The sequence below is a fragment of the Pelophylax lessonae genome, assembly GCF_965119305.1.
Source record: "Pelophylax lessonae genome assembly, chromosome: 1".
Classification (NCBI taxonomy): Eukaryota; Metazoa; Chordata; class Amphibia; order Anura; family Ranidae; genus Pelophylax; species Pelophylax lessonae.
In genome coordinates, this window is record NC_138768.1 from 745,089,140 (window position 1) to 745,114,685 (window position 25,546).

A 25,546-nucleotide genomic window follows, 5' to 3' on the forward strand; every position below is an offset into this window, starting at 1 on the left:
CAACCAGATTCCAGTATCCATTTGAATGTGACCTAAAGATGTCAGTTGCACTAAAGCTTGACCATACATGTTAGAACTTTATTGTAATATCTTCTTTATATATGCCATCAGCTATGTAGTGCAAAGATCGGCTTGATTGGATATAAAAAGAATTGATACAAAGAAAAGTGATTGTCTAGGTAGGTCCTCAAATTGCGTAGTTTGGCAAATCTAAATGAAGATTGTATAAACAGATTGGGAGTATGGGCACCTTTTACAGATGACCACAAGAAGGGAAATCTGTATATGATATACACTGCTTTAATTTTTAAAAAATTAAAGAAAATACATCAGATCTTAATGGGGAAAAAATATCATGCTGGATTTCTATACCGATATGGACTGGGTAATGTGTTAGGAATGAAAGGATGCCACATCGTTTGATTGAAGTGAAAATTAAATACAGAGGGATGAATACAAAGACACCCCAAAAATGAAAGCGAAAAAACTATGCAGCAGGCTAGTTCATTTTGCTGAAATTTCATTGCAGCAACTCAAAATGGTACTCAGTAGTTTGTATGGCCCCTACGTGCTTGTTTGTATGCCTTACGATGTCGGGGCATACTCCTAATAAGAAGATGGATGGTGTCCTGGGGTATTTCCTCCCAGATCTGGACCAGGGCATCACTGATCTCCTAAAGATTCTACAGACAGGTGCAACCTGGCGGCGCCAGATGGACTGAAACGTAATGTCCCAGAGGTGTATTATTGGATTTTGGTCAGGAAAGCGCGGGGCCCATTCAGTTGTATCCATTCCTCCATCCTCCAGGAACTGGCTGCGTACTCTCGCCACATAAGGGCGGGCATTGTCATGCACCAGGGGGAACCCAGGACCCACTGCACCAGCGTAGGTTCTGACAACAGTTCCAAGGATTTTATCTCGATACCTAATGGTAGGCAAGGTGCCATTGTTTAGCCTGTAGAGGTCTGTGTGTCCCTCCATGTTTTCCCTGGACTATCACTGACCCACCACCAAGCCGGTCATGCTGAACAATGTTACTGGCAGCATAACTTTCTCCACGGCTTCTCCAGACCCTTGCATGACTGTCACATGTGCTCAGGGTGAACCTGCTATCATATGTGAAAAGCACAGGGTGCCAGTGGCGGACCTGCCAATTCTGGTCTTCAATGGCAAATGCCAATCAAGCTCCACAGTGCTGGGCAGTGAGCACAAGGCCCACTAGAGGACGTCGGGCCCTCAAGCCACCCTAATGAAGTCTGTTTCTGATTGTTTGGTCAGAGACATTCACACCAGTGGCCTACTGGAGGTCATTTTGTAGGGCTCTAGCAGTGCTCATCCTGTTCCTCCTTGCACAAAGGAGCAGAAACTGGTCCTGCTGATGGGTTAAGGAACTTCAACGGCCCTGTCCAGCTCTCTTAGAGTAACTCCAAAAAACAATAAGGTGTAACCACCCTTCTCCTGCGCTTGGTATCCAAGCCCCTTGACCACACACTTCACGGGACTGAGCACTTCAATGAGCCGTACAGTCATGGGGTTGTCATGAACCTGTGACTGTCAGTGAACGATGACATCTGTTCACCAAGCTTGGAGGACATGTCTTCTCTAAATAATCCACCTTTGGGTCAATTCCCAAAAAAAGAAGGTACATCTGTACACCCATATATGCTTTGGGTTATTAACCACTATTTACATTGATTTTAATTGTTTTTTCTATATTGTGACCACATAAAGTATCTATTTAGATACATAGTGTAGCATATTGATATACGTGTGAGATATATATATATATATGTATATTTCTTTGTTCGGACTTACAGGTTAAATTAGACGAGGGTCCCACTAAATCCATGTGGATATTGTACAATTGTGATGTTGCGTACATGCGTGTGTGCGTATGTGCATTAGCCTGCAGGCTCCTTGTGGGCTATGTATGTGGTTGTGCATGTGCGCTCACACGCGTACGCAACAGGGCTGCACCACCATTAACAATAAAAACAAGCAGAATATGCAGATGGTTAAATATAAATACTGGTTCCTTGATTCCATCAAACATACAGTGGCCCAAAATGGTCCATGATTGCACATCTAGAAGGGTAGAGGCTTCCAAATCAGAGACAGTAGCATTATCGTGACCTGAACACTGGAATAAATAGAAGCGCCTATGTATAATACAGTAAGATGGGATGCTGTATATTGTGGGCGGTGTTGACGTCTGTCAGGCCAATGCTGTGATGGAGAGAGTTGCCCTGGAGACGGACCGCCCCGCTGTACACTGCCTCCCCCGGTACAGGAAGTGACGTCGGCGGAAGTGACGCCGGCGGAAGTGATGATGGGTGGAACGCATGACGCAATAACCCGGAAGTAGGGCAGCGGCGTGCGTTCCACGGAGCCGGTGATCGGTGTAATGTGACCGATCGGCTCCACGATCCAGTACTGCCTGTGCCCCACCTGTCTAATGAAGCAGGTTAGGGGCACAGAGTGCATTATTAGCCTCCTACCCCTCTTCGATCCCTCCTTCCAGTTTGGAGCCCCCCTAATAGGATGGAACCATCAAGGGAAAATATGGAGAGGGCAGACCATCAAGGGGAAAATATGGAGAGGACAGAACACCACCATTACGATTAGATGAGTCTCCAGCCTAGACCTGGTACAATAGATGGCAAAGGTAATATATAAAAATTGTGGGGTAACTACCTAATAATAACACTTTTATAGGCTGCTCTCTACTGTCAGTCCAGGGAGTGTCCACAATGATTTTAAGTGCGCCGAGAAAGCATTTTTATTTGTTTTTAACATTAGCTCATGGTGTTTTTTATTTAGACTTTGTTGCACTGTTTTTATGCATATGTTTTTATTTCACGCATATAATATTACTATTTTAGCACTTGCATTGTATTTTTATGATTGATGTTTGCCACTGTATACTACTAATAATGTCACAAGAGAAGGTGGGTGGTGCTCTAGCCACACCCCCCGGGGGAGGAGGCACTCCTACCTGGGGGCAGTGACTGGGTCGCTACCTCACTACATCATTATTTAAACCAAAGAGACAGTCATGACACAGTGACTCTGAGGAAGAGGCTAGGCCTCGAAACGCGTCAGTCATCTCATCATGGACGATTATATGGACTAAACACGGACTTTTGAGTAATCCAGCTTGATATGCTTTATCTTTATCTACGTCTGTGAATAGCCATTTTTTATGTCATTTAAATAAAGCCTTTTATTGAGGATAATGCGCTAGGTCGGTGCGCCCTTTTTTGTTCTTTTTGCTCTTAGAGTAACTGCCTGTCTCCTGGAATCTCCTCAATGCCCTTGAGACTGTGCTGGGAGACACAGCAAACCTTCTGGCAATGGCATGTATTGATGTGCCATCCTGGACGAGTTGGACAACCTGTGCAACCTCTTATAGGGTCCAGGTATCGCCTCATGCTACCAGTAGTGACACTGACCCTACCCAAATGCAAAACTAGTGAAAAACAGTCACAAAAGATAAGTAGAGTAAAAAAAGTCAGTAGCCTCCACCTGTAAAACCATTCCTCTTTTAGAGGTTGTCTCATTGTTGCCCATCCAGTGCACCTGTTGTTAATTTCATTAACACCAAAGCAGCTGAAACTGATTAACAACCCCCCTCTGCTACCTCATTGACCAGATTAATATCCCAGGAGTTTAAATGACTTTTTGCTATACTCTGATGAAAAAGTGTTCCTTTTAATTTTTTTGAGCAGTATATTATCTATTTTATAGTCAGTGCCATAATTGCAAGATCAGTATTTAACAATTGCCTTCTATGTATCAATAGCCCTCTTTAACTGACAAGCATTACACTGAAGAACAGTGGTGCACATGCACAGGCACCAAAAACTAAAGGAGAGCAAAGTATCTTACACTATGGTTTTAATAAATAATGTGTACCTATGGGATGGGGTACATAGGTATTAGAGATATAATAAATCCCCTCTAATAAGAGGAATGGAGATAAATATTCAAAGGATATGTGCAACTTGTATAACTGTAAATTTGCTGTCCCCTCAAAATAACTAAACACACAGCCATTGTCAAAACCGCAGGCAACAAAATTAATGCAGTGTGCGGCGTATGGTCTGAGCACCGACAGGCTGACCCCTTCAACCTCTTTAGCAATGCTGGCAGCACTCATATGTCTTTTTCCCAAAGACAACCTCTTGATATGATGCTGAGCACATGCACTCAGCTTCTTTGGTCAACCATGGCTAGGCCTGTTCTGAGTGGAACCTGACCTGTTAAACCGATGTATGGTCTTGGTCACATGCTGCATCTCAGTTTCAGGGTCTTGGCAATCTTCTTATAACCTAGGCCATCTTTATGTAGAGCAACAATTATTTTTTTCAGATCCTCAGGGAGTTCTTTGGCATGAGGTACCATGTTGAACTTCCAGTGACCAGTATGAGAGATTGAGGGCGATAACACCAAACTTAACACACGTGCTCCCCATTCACACCTGAGACCTTGTAGCACTAGCGAGTCACATGACACCGGGGAGGGAAAATGGCTAATTGGGCCCAATTTGGACATGTTCACCTAGGGGGTGTACTCAATTTTGTTGCCAGCAGTTTAGCCATATTGGCTGTGTATTGAGTTATTTTGAGGGGACAACAAATTTAAACTGTAATACAAGCTGTACACTCACTACTTCACATAGATTCACAAGATTTACAAAAATGTGAGGGGTATACTCACTTTTGTGAGATACTGCATATACCACTGAGGATGTTCATACAAATATCTTATCGGTCTAAGTTCATGAGAGTATACCATACCCTAATAATAATGCCATGCAACAATTCAAATAAAGAAATAATAAGCGTAAATAAAGCCAGGTGCAAAAGAACTTAACATGTTTCACTCATAAGGGTGAGCTTGGTCAGGAGAAATATTACTGACTTTTTATTTCTCCTGACAAAGCTCACCCTTATGATCGAAACAGGAGGGGTACTAAGAAGGCTTTTGTGCTAGCAGATATCTGATTGGAGACATTGGGGATGTATGTGCATATACACTATATTACCAAAAGTATCACAATGCTTGCTTTTACACACACACGTGAACTTTAATGGCATCCCATTCTTTGCCTGTAGGGTTCAATATCGAGTTGGCCCACACTCTGCAGCTTCATCCGCCTCAACTCTTCTGTGAAGGCTGTCCATAAGGTTTAAGAGTGTGTCTATGAGAATGTTTGACCATTCTTCCAGAAGCGCATTTGTGAGGTCAGGCACTGATATTGGGGAGAGGGCCTGTCTCGCAGTCTGCGTTCTAATTCATCCCGAAGGTGTTCTATCGGTTTGAGGTCAGGACTGTGCAGGCCAGTCAAGTTCCTCCACCCCAAACTCGCTCATCCATGTCTTTATGGACCTTGCTTTGTGCACTGGTCCAAATCGTTTGGTGGAAGGGGCATTATGGTTTGGGGTTGTTTTCCAAGAGCTGGGCTTGGCCCCTTCATTCCAGTGGAGGGAACTCTTAATGCCTCAGCCTACTAAGACATTTTGGACAATTTCATGCTCCCAACTTTGTGGAAACAGTTCGGAGTTGGCCCTTCCTTTTCCAACATGACTGCACACCAGTGCACAAAGCGAGGTCCATAAAGACATGAATGAGCGAGTTTGGGGTGGAGGAGCTTGACTGGCCTGCACAGAGTCCTGACTTTAACCCTATATAACACCTTCGGGATGAATTAGAGCGCAGACTGCGAGCCAGGCTATAGGAGTTTGGGTTGACCTATTTTTGACTGAGATCAACAAGTGGTCTGGATGCATGACCCCATACCACAGTAATTGGTCAGGCAAATAGCTATTTCTTGCTTTGTACGAACATCCTCAGTGGTATATAAATTACTTTTTGGAAGATATTGATAGTGTGCTGTAGCAAGGCAGATCTTTTACCAATCATGAACTGCTCAGCATTGAATTTGTATATATTTTTTGACTGAGACCAATGAGTGACTTGGATGCATGACACCATACCACAGTAATTGGCCAGCCAAATTGCCTTTCCTTTGAATATTTATCTCCATTCCTCTTATTACTGGGGATTTATTATATCTCCAATACCTATGTACCCCATCCTATAGGTACACAAGACATGTTTGACTCCCATTATTTAATAAAACCATAGGCTAAGGTACTTTGCTACTATTGGTTTTCAGTGCGCGGGCATGCGCACCCCCATTCTTTAGCATATTTGTAAGTTGGTTAAGTTCACCAGTTTGAACAAAAAAAAAAAAAAAACACCAGCCACTGTCCCTTGCCCCCTCAATGCACACAGCTGTGCCACCTATGCCCCCAACCATACTCACCTCTTCTGATGGATGCAGCTCACCATACTGTCTACAAAGGAGCCAGTAAAAATCTTGTGCCGGGCTGGCAGAGAACAACTGGTTGATTACTTGAAATATATTTTGCAGTGATAAAATAATGATTATCCAGTGAAACCGTTATATTCCTTTATTGAAGCTTGTTTAAAAAATGTCTTTTTCCAGCAGCTCTGGATCTCCATGTAGAGGATTTCACTCAATTTATTGGAAGCCCTGTCAGACCTTTTTCCCATTACAGTTACAATGGCTGGAGAAGACCTGCCTCTTCACCACAGAACAAGGACACATTTCCCTATGATTTTGTTACCCTCCTGGTGACCCCAGTCTTATTTACCTAGTTTTTCATCATGTCCTGTCCACAGCCTGTGCTTATGCTGTACAACCTCTTTCATGTGGCATTAGATCCAAGGATTATTGCTGCAACAGAGCTATCCTTTTCTCAATCTGGCAATAATTTGTTTGGCCAGAGCACTAACTGAATGTCAGCTCTCCCAAATATCTACATAAGGAAGATCTGCAATATGTTAATGTGTCCCTAGGCTTTTTTAACGACACCATGATAAAGGTATAAATTTACTTAATACATCATAGAGCTGGCAAGAGCCCCATGTAGTCTACGCTTGCATACATTAATTGGAAACTTTCTTTTTATATTTTGCAATTTTTCATATTTAATTTATGATGAACAGTATTTTACATGTGAAGATGTTGGATATTTCATCTGTGTGCCTCCATAGAGATGCTTGATATAATGACCTTCCTGAACTGCTGATCAAAACATTGTTCTCCTTTTCCATTTGTAGGAGTTCCCGTGTAACACTGCGCGTGAGGGTCATGTTTCACTGGAGTGTGATTCACTTTGTTTAGAACTGAAGAAAAAAGCCGTGGAGGTAAATCCCTTTGCATTTTTACCTGATACCTTTAGTTTGAGATAGATCAGGAACATACATGAGGAGCTCTTGTAGATAGGATTGACCATCTTTGCACCCACCACCAGTTATAACTTAGATAATGTTATGCTTGTTGTAGGCCAGGCACATCAAACTATTGTATTTGGGTCCCATGTGCACCTCTTTCTCCTTCCTTGTGCCCCAAAGCCAATTTAGGAACTGTTTAGTCAAAACCTATCTAAGGCTAAACCCACTCTCAGCCACAGTCTAAGCCTAATCTATCTAACTCTGTAAAGAAAAGCTCGCTCTACTTTCCTATTCTGAAGCCGCTCCCATCGCGTCCAATGCTGAGCTGTTAGCAGCGGCTACTATGTAGAGGAGAAACAGCACTCCACCAATCAGGCTTGCATGGTAGTGTGGCCAGACGGAAGCCACTCCTCAGTAAAAGGCACATGACAGCCCACCTGGAGTTTGCCAAAAGGCACCTGAAGGGCTTTAGACCATGAGAAATGAAATTCTCTTGTCTGATAAAACAAGGATTGAACTCTTTGGCATGAATGACAAGTGCCATTTCTGGAGGAAACCATGCACTGCTTATCACCTGGCCAATATCATCCCTACAGTGGTGGCAGCATCATGCTGTGGGGATGTTTTTCAGCGGCAGGAACTAGGAAACTAGTCAGGATCGAGGGAAAGATTAATGCAGCAATGTACAGAGATTGATGAAAACCTGCTCCAGGGTTCTCTGGACTTAAGACTGGGGCGAAGGTTAATCTTCCAACAGGACAACCACCCTAAGCACACAGCCAAGATAACAAAGGAGTGGCTACAGGACAACTCTGTGAATGTTCTTGAGTGTTGGGAAAAAAAATGATTAGTTTTCATCACTCCCTGAGCAGGATACATGTCTCTGGTGATTTGGAGCATAGTAGTGGTGACTTGGCAGGGCACATGTCTGACTGCTGAAAAATGGCATCTGCTCTGAGGCCAGTGTTCCCGATCAGCAGTGCGCTACCAGGGAAGGGGAGATTGGTATGGTGCTGGAGTGCTAGTAAACAAGGAAATACTTTTTTTTAGCACCTTGACTTTATCAAAAACAAAATAAAGGTAAAGTTGTGCTTTAAAACTGTCCCATCTATGTCACAATGGAAAGTATCCCTTTATGTTGACTGGAAGGAATTTGGGACATGCAGGGGGACTTGTAACCTTTAGAAGCAGTAATTATAACACATGGATTTTTAGTCCGATCTTTCTGTAAATAGACACTGATCAGTCCCTATTATTAAAGTGTTACTAAACCCAGGAGCCTGCATTCACTAAATCTGGTCTCCCACAGTGCACAGAACATGGAAATGCAATCATTTTAGTAAATATAAACTGCTAAATACCTTTTCTCATAATCAGTTTATAGCAGTGTTCTGACTTCTATGAGTGTCTGGTTAAAGCTTGTAGGAGGAGTTTTTATTATCCTTTGACTGTCCTATGAGGCTGCATGACCCTTGACCACCTGTCTAGACAGTGCTGATTGGCCCTGTGCTGATAACCTGCACCCTCCTAAGAAAAAAAAAAAACATTCTAGCAATAGACACCAAATTGAGCATGTGCAGAGTGCCCCATAGCTCTGTACTATCAGGAGATGGATTGAAGATAGTGAAAAAAGGGGAGTATCAGACAAGACCGGTGTTCCGTGGAAAAACCATACCGGTGAAAATTCCCTACCCTCGTCACTTCCGGTGCACCTACATCATTGAACAGCTGAGGAGCTTAGCATTGCGCATGCTCGGAGGGTAGGGAATTTTCACGGTAGTGTGTTGTAATGTTACACCGCATCAGCTGTTGCCGCGGTTACATTAAAACATCTCTGCTGTAAAAGCGGCGGGTGTATGAAAATATAAATTACGGATCAGAGATCTCCGTGATTTATATTTTCATACACCCGACGCTTTTACATTTAGTAGCCGAGATCAGGGAAGTGACAGGGGTAGGAGCGGAGATGATTCATGCTGAGGCAGTGTAACGTTACAACACACTACCGTGAAAATTCCCTACCCCTCCGAGCATGCGCAATGCTAAGCTCCTCAGCTGTTCAATGACGTATCCGGAGCTGTGAGCATGCGCACTGCTAAGCTGCTCAGCTGTTCCATTACGTATATGACAGGAAGTGACAAGGGTATGGAATTTTCACGAGGTAGGGTTTTTTAACGTTACACCGGATCAAACAGCCTTCTTACACAATTCTGAGGATTAACCCCTGAGGTTCCACAGTGAGTACAACCAGCATGATTTACTGCATATACAGACTGATTTTACTGTTGTGAGTTTAGTAACACTTTAAGAAGAAAAGAAGAGATTTACCATGCACACACTGTGAGCACCATATACCACTATGGGTCTCAGCAGAGCAGCTATGATTTAGTTAGTTTAGCTAATACTTGTCCTCTTTACTCTGAGATTGGAACTAATAGTCTATTGCTCCTCTTTCAGTAAAGAAATGGCAATAAAGCTCTCACTGTACCTGTCTTACCCTTTTATTGACAGAATTGCAAGGAAATCTGAGGTTAATCCTGGGTCCTTAAGAGTCATTTAAGGATGGGTAAATGTGTCTGCGATTATTATCATTCGCTAGGCATATTGACGCAGATTGGTTTCCATTCATCTTTCCTGGACCTTGAGCAGCTAGACCTAGTCACAGATTACATTAAAACAGAGAAAATTGTCACCACACATGCTTTCCTTTTCTACCAAGTGAGAATGAAGATTGATTAATCATAGGAACAATGTGATAAAGTACCATGCAGATTGGTGTGCTTTCCTCACTTGAGGACCTGAGGATGCATACAGCTTGAATTTGAGTATTCTCACTGGTAGAAATAAAAATAAGAGAATAGAATGTCCAATACCCTCCTGGGATTGGAAAGCAATGTACTTAGATTGTTGGAAGACTGCAAGACTTCTAGCCCCTTGCAAAATAAATAAAATTCTATACATAAAATGCAGTGGCATACGTAGCACATCTGGCACCTGGGTCCAATTTTTTTTACACCCACAAACAAATGTGAAGGAATAAAGCGGCATGTTGTTGGCCATAAGTGTTGTCAAATTGCAATAACAGTGGAATGGGCTTAAAGGGGCATAGATAAATAAAACCCCACTATACTCAGGATACATATTCTAGAGTCCTTTTACCCACAAAATATACTTTAAAGGCAGAGCCACAAGCAAGAGTGTAACAGATAAGTATATTGCCCAGCACATTCATTTTAATAAAGTAAAACTGTTCCATACATACATTTTTCTACACACAGTCTACCTTACAGAAGAACTTCGGAAGTAATGTACTTGGAGTACAGTAGCCAGAAGTATGATATGTAAAACACAGTGAGGGGAATTTTTAAAATTTGGAGCAGACAGAATTTGTAGTAGCTGTGCATGGAAAACAATCAGCCTCTATCTCCAGCTTGTTCCGTTAAGCGTCAAACATGAATGCTAGAATCTGATTGGTTGCCTTGCACAGCTGCTCCAAATTCTGTCTTCTTCTGTTTTGATGAATCTGTGTCTATAATGCAGGGGTCAGGAGTACGTAATGTACAAGCCACTTTACAGAGTACAATAAAATGACCCCTCTTCCAGTACAAATCACCCCCACAGTACAGATTTTCCCTAACATCCCTACATCCCTAAAGATTCCCCTCCTAGCACCTCAGTACAGACCTGTGCCCACTCCTAAATATTCCCCTCCCAGCCCAGCTCCTACAGACACCCCCCCCCCCTCCAGTACAGACCCTTTAAAACAGACAACACCCCCTCCTCCCCAGTACAGACCTCTCAGTACAGATACCCCCAATACAAACCCCTCAATAGCAGAGACCTCATCACAGATAATCCCCCAGTACAGTCCCCTCAGTACAGACAACACCTCCCCTCCCCTAGTAAAGACCTCACAGTATAGGCACCCCTAACCCCCCCCCCCCCCCAGTAGCAGAAGCTTCCCCCTACAGTACAAGACCCCTCAATACAGATGACCTCCTCATGTCTGTCCCTTCACTTTCTGTTGGTTTTGGTACATATGTGCTGCGCTGTGCTCAGCGTTGTCTTCACATACACAGGAAAAATCCTGGCTCTTACAAGCAAACTGATTCTGGGGTTGGCAAGCCATTACCAATTTACAGGCCAGCACCCCCAGAGAGTGTCCACCCCCCTTAGTATGCCACTGATAATATGTTCTTTATTTTTAAATATTTATATACATTTTTTGCAGATGAAAGAAAAGGAAGAGAAGGCAGCAAATGAGGAAGAGATACGCAAGCAGCAGGTACTACTATTGACCATACATTAATATTTGTGTTTAATATTTGTATTGTATGCAGATATGAACTTTGGCAGGTGCCATTGCCAGGTTTCTTTCTGCATTTTAATATGCTCTTATTGGGTAAGATTTGTTTTATCCCAATAGGCTGGTCAGTTCGCAGCAAGGCTACTCACATAAGACTCTACCTGATGATTTCATGGGTGCCTATAGATATCCTGACTGTTCAACCATTTCTGCAACAATTGCAGTGGTGCGGTAATCATTCTTTGGGTGTATCAATGCCAAAGTTCACATAAACTTGTCTTATGTACCCAAACAATTTTCTATAACTGGGTCATTGCAATCATTTGAGTGTTTTTCCAGCAGCCATTGTTATACAGTACATACACATAGGGGTCCCTTTTTGTTTACTGATTTTCTGTGGCAGCCGGCAAAATGTAACAAATACAAAAAAAGAACACAAGTATATTACAGATAGAAAATGTGAGAAGAAACAAAACTATAGGTACTGCCTATAGCAACTAGGTTTGTGTTCAATCCTGTATAGAAAACACACAACAAAAGCATAAATGTGGTTATTATAGGTAACCACGTGAAGTGAAACCTCCGCCAAATATCTTTTGTACACAATTGAAATATGTCTGTGTACTTTTTTTTGTCTGCCAAAATATTGTAATACCTAGTGACACCACTATGTGCTATGTATGGCAGACTTGCAGCTTCCTGTGTCACTTGCCTGACCATGAAAGAATAGAATACTGAAGAGGTTCTCTCTAGGCTGTCCTCCTGCAAGCCACCTAAAGATCTTTTCCTGTTCTTCCTGTCGACACATCAGGAAATGAGAGGAGATCTCTCCAAAGGAAGGAGAAACCTCTTCAATGTCACTGGAACAAGTGTCCAAATTGGAAGATTAACCTCTACTCCTTCCAGTGACAACTCCAAAGCTTGGATTTTTGCCTCACTTTCAATGCTGGTGACATTGGTCCTTAGGACAAATAGAGGGGGTCAAGCACAGACAAAGACACAGAAAGCAATACAAAGTTGTTGGGGATTCTAACCCTTCCCTACTTTATCTAAAACAAAACAAAAAAATGTTTTCTAAGCATGCACTTTAAAGCACAACTAAACATTTTCATTTTTTCACACAATAGCTACAGACAAATTGTGCATACATACCTGCAAGCCTTACTCCCCTGTGGCTTTTTTAAAATCTTTCACACTTTGGACTGCAAAGTCACATGACAAGTCGTACTCCATGATTTCCAAGGAGTACCATTCGTATCTGTGCGACTTCAAGTCACAGCGTCTTCAAAGTAGTCCCTGCACTACTTTGGTCGGACTTTGATGCAACTTAAGGTCCATAGACCTCAAGATTACACAGATATTTCTTCAAGTCGCGTCAGTCACGTGACTTTCAAGTCGTACAAGTGTGAAAGAGGCCTAACTAAAACTGGAGAGCGCAACATCTGGTGCAGCTGTGCATAATATCCAATCAGCTTGTAACTTTAAATTTTGACCAAAAAAAAACTGGAAGCTTATTGGTGGCTTCTATGCAGAGCTACACCAGATTTTGCACTCTCCGATTTTAGTAAATCAACCCCACTGTCTTGCAGAAACCTCTTCTTTTATTTCTCCTCCGAGCTGATGAAGGAGGTGCCTACATCAGAGGGAAGTTATTTAAAGAACTGCTTTAATTTTATTTGCCAGCAGCTGTGTGTGTATTAAGGTGGCTCAGCCACCACACTGTTCCTCCTCCTTGATGTGCAACCCTATCTAAAACCTGTGGTGGATAGCTATCCAACCGGAGCTTCAGATATATATTGATTTTAATTTACTGTAGTCTCTGTGCAGTCAAATTTCTCTGCTAATAATAATCTGTATTTGCAGCTACTCCCCAGCGCTAGCATCATGGCCTCCGCTCCGTCTGAGATCATCAGGCATTCGATTGTGACCTAGATCCCTTGCATGTGCAGTTTACAGTAGGGTTTGCGCTCCTATGAGAATCTAAAGCAGCTACTGATTTGACAGAGGGCAGAGCTCAGGCAGTAATGTGAGTGATGGGGTGCGGCTATAAATACAGATGAATCCTCACTTTGCCCACTGCTCACCTCCTGCTGTGTGGCCCAGGACTTGTCTGGGGCATGGGTGTTGGGGACCTCTGCTGCCAGTAAAGCTCAACCCAGCAGTAATAGATATCACTCAGGGTTGTATGCATGCATGTTTTTTCCCAAATAGTTTGCAAAGATAATATTTAAAGGTGCAAGTTTTTAGTTCTGCTTTAAGACAACATTTTTCATAAACAGTGTAAAAATGAATGTAACACAAACCATATTTTAGGCGAATGGAGGCTTTGTTGTGTTTTCAGGTTTTCAGAGTTGGGGGTAACAAGCCAACATGCTGTGTAGAATAAGCCCATCTTCCTAGGCTACACTTTGTTCTCAACAAGCCTGCTAAGAGTTTTGAAAGATTTCTGGTATAGCTGGATTTCATTTGTGGCCTGGGGAAGTGCTGTCACACGCCTATTATCTCCCAGCATGGAGTACAGCACAATAAGTAATTCACAAGGAATGTGATAAAGTCAACACGTTTAAAACTGTTTTCTATTGAGTTGTTTTAATGTTTATTGAACTGAACAGCTCAGCCTCAGTGGGGTGTTGGTTTTTTGCTACATTGCTCTCATGTGTTGATGCTGCTGCCCCATATTCCTGTAAAAAGCTCCCATGGAAAGCCCACTCTGCCACCCCCTGGACCGGCCCCTTCACCAAGGAAGCTAGTGGAGCTACTACAAGGTCCTTTTCTCTGAATGCTAACTACTTTTTAATCTTACATATTCAAACTTTGCATTCTTGTTACATTGTAATTGTGTCCCAGTCACTGACCTGAAACAAGTAAGCAGCATATGAAGTCACAACTCTTGATTTGTGCTCTGCCTTTTTTAATACTTTTTTTAACACTGGGGATCGTCATGGTGGCCTGGCAGCAAGCATTCCAAGAAAGAGGCCATCAATGATCATTCTTGTGTTCATCTTAGGACAGTTTGCCAGTTCTGTATTTCACAGTATTTTTAGTAGAGGACATTTAGGTTCTCTGTGTGCCCTTTGTCACAGCTTGACTATTAATCCGGTCTCTGTAATATGCAACTAACATTTAGCATGAAATAGACAGTAATTCAGAACAGTGAAAAATGAGTTTGGTTGCAGACTTTAAATGCTACCTCAGATTTTACAGCAGGTGATTTTGTTATTTTTTTTTTAATAGAACTGAAATGACTAGAATTTTGACAGTACTTGTGATATATAGATGCCGGACTTACGACCTCCTAGTATGTGGTAAAGGTGCAAAATGGCCTCAGCCCATCCCAAGCCACACCCCCAACACATTTCATCAAGCCTTGGGGTGAGGCGAAATGTATCAGGGGCATGGCTGAGGAGGAGCAGAGGCTAAAGCTGGGCTGTCAGAAGTGCGGCATCTTTACATCACACATACTGTCAAGATTATTGTATGAGCATCTTAGATGCCTGCACGCACGTCGTGTGAGATCACCGGTGTTGTATACATCAGTACTTCGAGCAGGTTCAGACCAGGGAAAGCTCAGTTTTGAACATGGAGGCTAAGCTTATTTCCTAGTTAAGTTATGCACCCAGGATGAGGATGGCCAACAAGATTCATACTCATGAACTTGGCAGTTGGTGCCGTATCTGATCTGTATATGGATCTGAATCCCGTTCATGAGTAATATGGTTTGCATCTGCCTAAGAGCTATTGTGTGCATTACTTTGGCCACTGAGTACAGAGGTGATCTGGCAATGTCATTTGCAATAGCACAGTCTTTCCCAAACTTGTCATTTCTAGAGTAACAATGCCATTGCAATCATCTGTGATTCTGCAACCTTTACATTTTAGTTAGAGGAAGGCAGTAGGTGTTTTTCTGTATATGTCCTTTTGAGGGGATTCCTTTCACTTCTACGTGCTCTCTGGATGGATGGAAGGGAAATGTCCCCAAGCAGGTATACAGCAGTAAAAAAAAAAAAAAAAAAAGGGGGGGGGGTTCTAATCCTTCTCCCTTCAATCCAAACAATATGTCAACTGTACAATTTGCATTGCAATTTACCTTTGTGAATGTTCCCTTTCATAGGCTGAATTAGAAGCATTTGAAAACCGTCTGAAAGGAAAACGGAAAAAGAACAGGAAGAAGGATGAAGTAGAGATTCAGCCATCCACCTGGCAGAAATATAAGAATTATATCCTAATGCCTGTCTGTGGCATTGTTCTTGCTGTATTTACACTGTATCTGACACAAGTTAATATATGACATTTTACATTTACATGGAACAACGAAAGTCCGTTTTGTTCACAAAGTAAGAATGTCAACTTCCAAATTCTTCACTCACTACACGGAATACTGTATTGAACAAGTATTGTGCAAAATGCAAGATACATTGAGATTTTGTCTTTTTTACATATTTCAATATTGATTCATATAGTGTACACATATTCTTACTACTTAATAGTTTCATGGGCTTTTTGGCTCAGAAGAAAATGTGCCTTGCTTGAGGCTAAATAATCCATAAAAGCAATGTTCTTTCTTGAAACAGGTGCATGTGTCCATGGTGCACTGTCCTTTAATGTTTTTTCAGTCACCCGAACAATCATAAAGTGAATGTGAGTTGTATATTGGACAGCTTTTGCATGCTTAAAGAAGATAGTTCAATGGAAGAAAGATAATTTATAGCTGAGTGAAATAAATAACATTGTCCTAATATAACATGGATATAAGGTGATGTGTATATATAGATCATTAAATCTGAGCCACCGTTACCCAAATTTTAAGCATCCTCCGATAGAAATTAATTAAAACACATAGTTTTGTTGCTAAAAAGCACACACAAATGTATAAGTATATATTTTAAACCCAGCTTGAGTTCCAGAAAGTTCACACCAGTGGCAAAAATGTCTGCATAGACACATATGCATCCCCATGTATGCAAGTATTCCTTGCTTAAAGCAAACCTGCCACTGCAAGCTGAAAATAAGCCATCCAGATGAAGACTATGCTCTCCTCCGGACCTGATTTGTTTAATGCAACTTCTAAATCCACTGCTGCTGGGCTTCCCTATAACCACATGCAGCATTCAATGCCCTGTATTTAAACATACCGCTAGCACATCCCACAGTGCACAGAAGGTTGCCACATATTACATTATAGGATGGGTGACGATGTTCCTCAGTGTTGACTTTTGAAAAGCTAGAATTTATGTAAAGAAGGCACAGATATACAGGGAGCTCTTGTGAAAACAATGTCACAATGGCCATTGTTGAAAGGGTAACTAAACACAAAAAACAAAAATGTAACATATGTTGTGTCCTACCAGTCCTTAGATGTAGTGGTTAGATTCATTTTCTAAGAACATTTTTAGCATAAACAGAAAATACCTGTTGGTCCTGCCAGAAATACTTAACAGAACACTCAAACAACCCTGAAAAATACATATTAAAGTTCTGTCATTGATACAGTGGAGGAGTGACTGTAGCCACCCAGGGACAAGAAGAATGTATTTTGTGGGATCACCAGTTGAAAACAAAAGGGTAAAAATCAAAAAAGGAAACTAACCTCCCTATCTAAGGTCTGGTGAGTTGCAATATATTACATTTTTCTCTTTGGGTTTAGATTTAAAATGTCAAAAACTGGTTAATTGTTTTATTGACATTTTGATCACAGTTGGGTTTAGTCAAATCATATGAAAACCCCTACCTTTTTAAAATTACACATTCAGTTTAAAATAGGCAAAATATTTGTGTATGCGTAATAATATTATATATATATATATATATATATATATATATATATATATATATATATATATATATATATATATATATAATATTATGAAAAAATAAAAATAACTTTTTTTTTTATATGTTATCACATAACCTCTATTATCAGCTGCATAAGGGGCTTAGAGAGAGATGGGGGTGGAGAAACAGCAACACCCTGACCTTCTCAGTGAATGGCAGTGGGGGGGGGGGGGGGGGGGCGCAAGTCTGATCACTGGAAGACGGTTAGACTATTCTCCCAGAACAGTCAGAAAACTGACAGTCTGGCATGGATGTGCTCTAATGCCTAGCCTGGTCAGTCAGTTTGAATAATGAAAGCAGTGGGACTGGCAGGATCACCAGGTGTTTCACACAACGGAAGCAATACAAAGGAAAAAAAATACTTTTAACATAAGAACATTGTACAAAACACACATATCAGAAATACAACATTTTGGGGTAACATGCTTTTGAAGTCTTGCCCTGTTTATTGGTTCAGTATATTTTTTACTGTATGATGAATGTCTTAATAATTCAATAAAGCCACAGTTTGCTATACTAGGGGCATTTAAAAATAGTGATAGACCTTTGATATTATGTCAGATAGTTGTTTGTAGCCATCATTCTAATGGGAAAAATGTATTCAGCTCTTGGGGTAAGAATTGTGTTGATTAGCTGTTAAATAATTCATTGTTGTCCATGTAGCTGGCAATAAAATGACTAGCTTCAGTCCTTCCTCATTTTGTTCAGTGTAAATACAGATGCTTGTGTCACACTAGTCCTCCATAGCTGTCTCCCACTGATCGGCAGCCAGATAGATACATATTGTATCCAGCCACATCTATAGCTTAGACCGGAGGTCTCCAACCTGCTGTCCTTTGCTAGCCTTTTTTTTGGCCCTTGGAGCCTTTTCCTCCCACTGACACCAACAACGGGGCACTATTTCTTCCACTAATACAGATGATCGGGTACTATTACACCCACTAGTACCAATGATGGGGCACCACTCCTCTTCCTCCTGACCACAAACCCTAAGGCCATGTTTATTCTCACTGATGCTGGGCCTGACACATTTTCTACCCTCAAGTTTGGAGACCCCCCCCCCCCCCGGTTTATACGTGCACTCGTAGTTTCATATAGTTACATAGTAGTTGAGGTTGAATAAAGACAATAGTCCATCCAGTTCAACCTGTGTAGGTGTGAATAATTTCCCCATACCCCTGAATGTTTTTATCCTTGAGATGTATGTCCAAGAGTCTTATAGTCTCTTATACACTCCAGTCCAGTCAATGCTGCATTTAACCACTGCAGCCCGCATGCGCCCTGCCAGCGACCTGATCCCGCTGTAAATGGACACGGCAGGAGCCAAACAGCGGGTCCGTTCCCGAAAGGGGCAGAACGGCATTCTGTCTATGTAAACAGATTCTGCTAAGCAGGAACATGGATCTCTTCCTTCCTACAGTTAAAGCATCTCTCACACAGAGAGCACTCCCTAGGGGCACATTAAACCCTTTGATCACCCCTGATGTTAACCCCTTCCCTGTCAGTATCATTAGTACAGAGACAGTGCATATTTTTAACACCGATCACTGTATTGACGTTACTGGTCCCCAAATAAGTTTCACTTAGTGTCCGATTTGTCCGCCACAATGTCGCAGTCCCGCTATAGATTGCTGCCATTACTAGAAAAAATAAAAAATTCCTTAAAAATATCCCATAGTTATAGACGCTCTAACTTTTGCGCAAACCAATCAATATACGCTCATTGGGATTTTTTTTAATCATGAAAATGTAGCAGAATACATATTGGTATACATTTATGAAGAAATTAGATTTTTCTTTTTTTTCTTTTACATTTTTTATTTACATTTTTTTTAATTGGATGTGTTTTATATAAGAAAAAAAATTTTTTTTTTTAATTTTTTGTTCAAAACTGTCGGTCTTTTTTGTTTATAGTGCAAAAAATAGAAACTGCAGACGTGATCAAATACCACCAAAAGAAAGCTCTATTTGTGGGGGAAAAAAAGGACATCAATTTTATTTGTGTAAAGTGTCGCACGACCACGCAATTGTCATTGAAAGTAACGCAGTGCCGTATTGCAAAAAAAATGGCCTGGTCATGAAGGGGGGTAAACTGATTTGTGGACTATCTACCAGAGTCGGTCTAATTTGCATCCCAGTATTCTGCTTCTGCTTAGGCCATCCATCTGTCCTTATAGACAGACACTAGTGTGGTGATCAGATCAAAGTGGCTTCTGTTAAAATAGGGGTATTAGGAAAGCGGAAAGTAGGATGTGAGCTATTTTGATTTCCCTTTTTTCTTCTAAAGTTTCTCAGTGGCTTTTGACCTTGGAGGGGGAATGTCCTTTACAGCATAATAAGTGTTCTCCATGTGAACACTATTGTTTACATTGCCTCCCAAACAAACTGGACATGTGCCCTACGAAACACATTTGTATACACATGCTCCTCATCCTAATAAACATATTAGTACATTTTGTTTGGTAGTTTAAGTTTAATATTACATTTAATTGTTTTTGAATATGGGGGTGGGTGACTGGAAAGAAAACATGAATTGTATGTCTGATGTAGTCACGTTTTCTGTTTAAACCATTGCATACTGAATGCTGGAATTTTCAATGTATTCAACAGTTGCCTGTAACAAAATAAATCTGTTATGATAAAAAATTAATAAACTATCAAATATGGATGCTAGCCTTTGCTTTTTTTTTTCTTATTACTAGGCATATGTTTATCACCTTGTCACCAACCTCCTAACCGGCATCATTCGACTGAAAAAAATTGAAGGAGCTGAACGGAAAAGCTTCAGTCGAGAAAAAGCTGTGCCCAATCAGATCCAGCCACTCTTTGATATTCTAATGGCCACTAAGTTTCACACTAAAACCCCCATAGCAGGGTATGTCTAAACTTTTTTGTGCATCTTAGCGTAGACTGAGAAAAGCAGTGAAGCAATCTTTCATTTTATTTTTAGACCGTTTCAGAAAATTACAGAAGCTGCAGATGGAATTGGAGAATTACATTTTAATAACATTAAATTATATAATTTGCTTTTGTAGTATTCTATGTTCTAACATTTTTAAACAAAAGTGCAATTTTCTTTTAAAAAAGACAGATGTATAAACAGAACAGATATTATGTAATGCCTCAAAAATACAAACAACAGCACCCAACCAGACCTCCATGTTCCCTAACACGTTGCTCTCGGTAAGTACAATAATACCTCTTCAGTATTATTCATGGAGTCCTGCAACTAGTTTACAGCCCTCCTGCAGCTGTTTTCTGGCTTCCAATCTTGGTAAGGCTGGTATCTGAATGCATTTCATTAGTAAGAGCATCTGGGGTCCAGAGAAAGAGGTAATCCCTATGAAAGTGATTTATTTTATTTATGCACTTGATGATTTTCTTCATTATATTAATATAAATTCTTGGAGTTTTTTTGTCCAGTCCAAGCTGGCCCCTGTATCACTGGCACCGAATCACGAACATCTGACATGCATTAAAGTGAAGTACATCTTGACTCTGGGGGGGCTTAGGTCAAAATGTATGTGTATTGTTGATCTGTCCTGATGGTGTATAAATGTTCTTAATTATTCTATATTAACCACTTGCTTACTGGGCACTTATACCCCTTTCCTGCCCAGGCCAATTTTTCAGCGCTGTCACACTTTGAATGACAATTGCGCGGTAATGCAACCCTGTACCCAAACAAAATTTATATCACTTTTTATTCACACAAAGAGAGCTTTATTTTGGTGGTATTTATTCACCACTAGGTTTTTTTTACTAAACAAATAGAAAAAAAAGACAGACAATTTTGAAAAAAAACAAATATTTTTTATAGCTTGTTATAAAATTTTGCAAATAGGTAATTTTTTTTCTTCACTGATGGGCACTGATGAGGCTGCTCCGATGGGCACTGATGAGGCAGTACTGATGTGCAGTGATGAGGAGGCACTGATGGGCTCGGATAGGCAGCACTGAAGGGCACTGAGAGGTGTCACTGTTAGGTAGCACTGATGGGCTTTTTGTCTAGGGGATTTCAGAGCAAAGATAAACTTACCTAACCCACCAATCCTCCGAGCGCAAGACTGATCCCCGTCAATTCTCTGAGCGCAAGACTGGTCCCCGCTACACCTCCACCCCGCATGCTGGTGGTCTTGTGAATAGACTGTTTCCAACAACATTGTGCCCACAGACCAGCTCTAGATGGGAGGATGGCAGGAACAATCCACAGCTGGAAGTGGGGGAGCACAGTTTTCCTAAGGATCGGGCAAGTATAGCCTTTCGGTGTGCCCCTGAACAGTTAATGAGCAGTTAATCCATGCAGTGGGGGCAGAGCGCCTAAAAATGGAGAGCAACTGAGCATGTGCAGAGCAGGGTGAGACAGTGTATTCCTGGACTTTTTTTTTTCCCCCATAGCTTTACCTGCAAACGGGGCTGGCCTGAATTGATCTAGCTAGACTTCATTTTCTGACTAAAGTTCCACTTTTTGTCATGTATTTTCATATATTAAGGTAATAATAAACGTACTGGGTATATTTGATGAACATTCAGCAGCATGCAAATGACTATTTCAGCATCTAAGTCTAATTTGCATGAATTGGCATTTATCCTCCTAGACCAGGGGTGTCCAAACTTTTTTCAAAGAGGGCCAGATTTGATGAAGTGAACATGCATGAGGGCCGACTGTAACGGCACCCCGGACACAAAAGGGTTAAAACCGTTTAGGAGATCTTCCCTGTCCAGAGCTACAGGCACAGCTACTTGCAGGACACCAAACTCCCGAACTGGAAACCAAGGAATGATGCAAACAGTGTAGCTGGAACCTTATGAATGCTGCATACAGCTGAATAGGAAAAACCATATGAAGGGTTACACTCCTAGCAGTCAAACTGGAACAGCATACAATAAATCCCCCCAATAACGAGACAAGGCTCCGCGTTGAGGTTAAAACAGGAACAACATTTATTGGAAGAACACAGCACACTTTTATACAGAATTTGGAACATCCTTCCCCCAACAACCGCTTTCCCATTGGTCAATTGCACAGTACCTGCAGTTCCCCATAAGGTCCTCTCCAGCCATGCAAATGAGGGCTTTAAAATGAGTCAGCAGTGATTGGTCAGATAGCTACTTGTAAAGTACATTACATATTATTGGTAATAAAGGTTGGCTGTCAACTTTTAAGTTAAAAAAATATAAACATTAACATAACACCAAATGTGTCCAAAATATATTTATAACTGATTTAGACCAACTGACATTAACTGGGATTTTACAATGTATTCATCTCAGTTCAGAACATGCGTGCTTCCTAATCAGTCACACAAGGGTTAACCACATGTAGCACTACTCCCAAGGGAGCTGTGGAGTGTGGCTTCCCCTGGATTACCATTAGCAACAGTAGAAAATTCTGACATGTTTCCAAGTGTTTTTAACTCAGACAAGGACCAGTCCAGTTTCTTTGGTTTTTATGTTTTATTAGGAACTTGGATAGGAGAAGGGATGAGTGGGATACTCCAACTGAACTGAACTATGCCCAATAGGCGAGGCGATCAAGAAAAATGCTGATTGACGCTGGTTAACGCTAGCTAACGCTTGCGGTAGACTGTACTGCTGAACAACTTCGGGGCCCTTCCTGGCGCCCCCTTTATCCCTAATCTTCAGGGCTTAACAACTTGGCGCCCCCTTTACGATAACACTCTAGGTTAGCTGGCTCTGTGAGCCCCTTGACCTCTCTGGAGTGGTTCCCTCCCTAATGCCCCATACACACGTGCAGATTATCTGCAGACTTTTGTCTGCAGACTTACCTTTTCTATGTAGTGCAAGGGCCTGCCGGATTGCATACAAATTGAAACTGTTTAGGTTTGACCTCATATTATATGGTTTTGGTAAGTCTGCAGACAAAAGTCTGCAGATAATCTGCACGTGTGTATGGGGCATTCGGGAAAACCCCTGTGCACAGATCCTTGAGTACTTGCGACACTGTTTTTCCTGAAGTCTTCTGCCCAGCAGTTCCACCGGTCAGCACACTGGATCCTCTGCAGCACAGCTTGACCCCTGGTCCCTAGGCTGACTGCCCGGACCACCTTCCTCACTTCAGCAGGAGGAGAGACAGCCGTCCACCTCCTCCTGGGACTTTGCTCCCGCCAAAAGACACCCTGTCACATGCCCCCTCCGGATTTATTCCCAATCCCAGGATTCATTGTGGCAATGCCCACCCACTGGGGCAGTCATAAACCCTGGTGTGCTATTTCCTAGGTTTCCTCCACTGTCCAACAAGGTCCCTCATTGTATACAGTGGGGAGACTCCCCAGACTCAACAGGTCACACCTGAAGCATGTGACAGGCTAACTAACAGATCAGGCCCTCCTGATAAGCAGACGGGGCCACTCTATGTTTACCTAGCACCTACCTAGAAGGGTGCTACACACATATAAGCGCTATATGAACCCACCGATGATGATTAATGATGGCAGCAATATTAGTCATGAATGATGCCAATGTATTTTTCCAAATTACCTGTGGGGCCGTATTAAAGCGGCCCGGGGGCCGGACTTTGGACATGTCTGTCCTAGACCCAGCAAGGTGGAATCGTATTATTTCCATGAATAACTAAGTCCAAGCACAGTAATATGCATATCACTTTAGATGCTCTATGACATTCTAAATACGGTACATTCCAGGTGCATCAAAACAAAAGGTGTACAAACTTTTAGTTTTGATACACCTGGAATGTATTTAGCGGATTAAAATGGAAAGTTCAGTTGGACATTAAAGTGGAACTAAACCCATCTAAAATTGGCGTGGTTCTACAAGAACCATCTAATGCCATACTTCTTTGCACATTTCTACACCCCCCAGAATGCCTCCGTACTCCCTGCACATCTCTGTACCCAGAAAACCCCTGTACCCCTAACACACCTCCGAACCCCCCCAGCACACTTCTTTACCCTTTTGCATATCACTGCACCTCTTACGCACACCTCTGCACCTCCCAGCATCCTCTGGACCCCCCAGTACACTTCTGCACCTCCTAGAATCCTCTTTATTCCCCAGTATGCCTCCATACATCCATTAAGCATTTGTAAACCTCCCCTCCCTCACACATACACACACCTCTGCACCTCCCAGCATCCTCTGCAGTCCCCAGAACACCTCAACACCCCCAAGGCACACCTCAACACCCCGCAGATCTGCATCTTGGCACCCCCCACACTTCTAAGGCCCCTTTCACACAGGGCAGACCTGTCAGCTGGATCCGCTTGCTCAGCAAGGGATCTCTCCGTTGATCCCTGCTGACCAAATGGATGTCAGGTCCATGCCTGCTCCACTAATGCAGAGTGGACACAGCCTGATGCCCTCTATGGGCTGTCAGATGGAAATGAACCACCTGTCCTTCTCCATCTGACTGTCAACTAATCTGATCCGCTGGGCGGATGGGGAATGGATCCCTATCCCTCTGATTATAGCAGACTGGATCGGATGACAGCGGGTGTCTGCGTTGTCTGTTAACATCCGCCGCTCTATAGAGAGCAATGGATGGTCCGATCGGGTCCATCTGGAAAATAGACAGGCGGGCCCAATCAGTCTGCCAGTGTGAAAGGGGCTTTACACAGCTCTGCTCTGTACCCCCCCTCACCTCATACATAATACAGCCCCCCTCTCCTCATACATAATACAGCCCCCCTCTCCTCCTCATACATAATACAGTCCCCCCCATCTCCTCATACATCATACAGCCCCCCTCATACATAATACAGCCCCCCCTCTCCTCATACATAATACAGTCCCTTCTCCTCATATATAATACAGCCCCCCCTCTCCTCCTCATACATAATACAGTCCCCCCCTCTCCTCCTCATACATAATAAAGCCCCCCCATCTCCTCCTACATAATACATTCCCCCCTCCTCATACATTATACACTCCCCCCTCCTCATACGTAATGCAGCCCCCCCTCTCCTCACACATAGTACAGTCCCGCCCTTCCTCATACATAAGACATTCCCCACCCCCCTTCCTCATACATAATACAGCCCCCCTCCTCTCCTCACACATAACACAGTCCATCCCCCCCTCCTCACACATAATACAGTCCCCCCCTTCCTCATACATGATACGTTCCCCACCCCCCTTCCTCATACATAATACAGTCCCCC

At 42.3% G+C, this 25,546-nt stretch overlaps 1 protein-coding gene across 2 annotated transcripts in view; it reads left to right on the forward strand.

The window, feature by feature from the left end:
* Window positions 1-16,280, forward strand: part of NFXL1 (nuclear transcription factor, X-box binding like 1) — a 212,374-nt gene extending 196,094 nt beyond the window's left edge. For both annotated transcript variants that reach the window (XM_082259587.1, XM_082259588.1), the window contains exons 21-23: window positions 7,154-7,240; window positions 11,499-11,552; window positions 15,685-16,280. In XM_082259587.1, coding sequence (XP_082115713.1) covers window positions 7,154-7,240; window positions 11,499-11,552; window positions 15,685-15,861 — 318 coding nt within the window. In that variant the 3' untranslated portion in view covers window positions 15,862-16,280. The remainder of the gene's footprint in view (window positions 1-7,153; window positions 7,241-11,498; window positions 11,553-15,684) is intronic.
* Window positions 16,281-25,546: the final 9,266 nt, after the last annotated feature.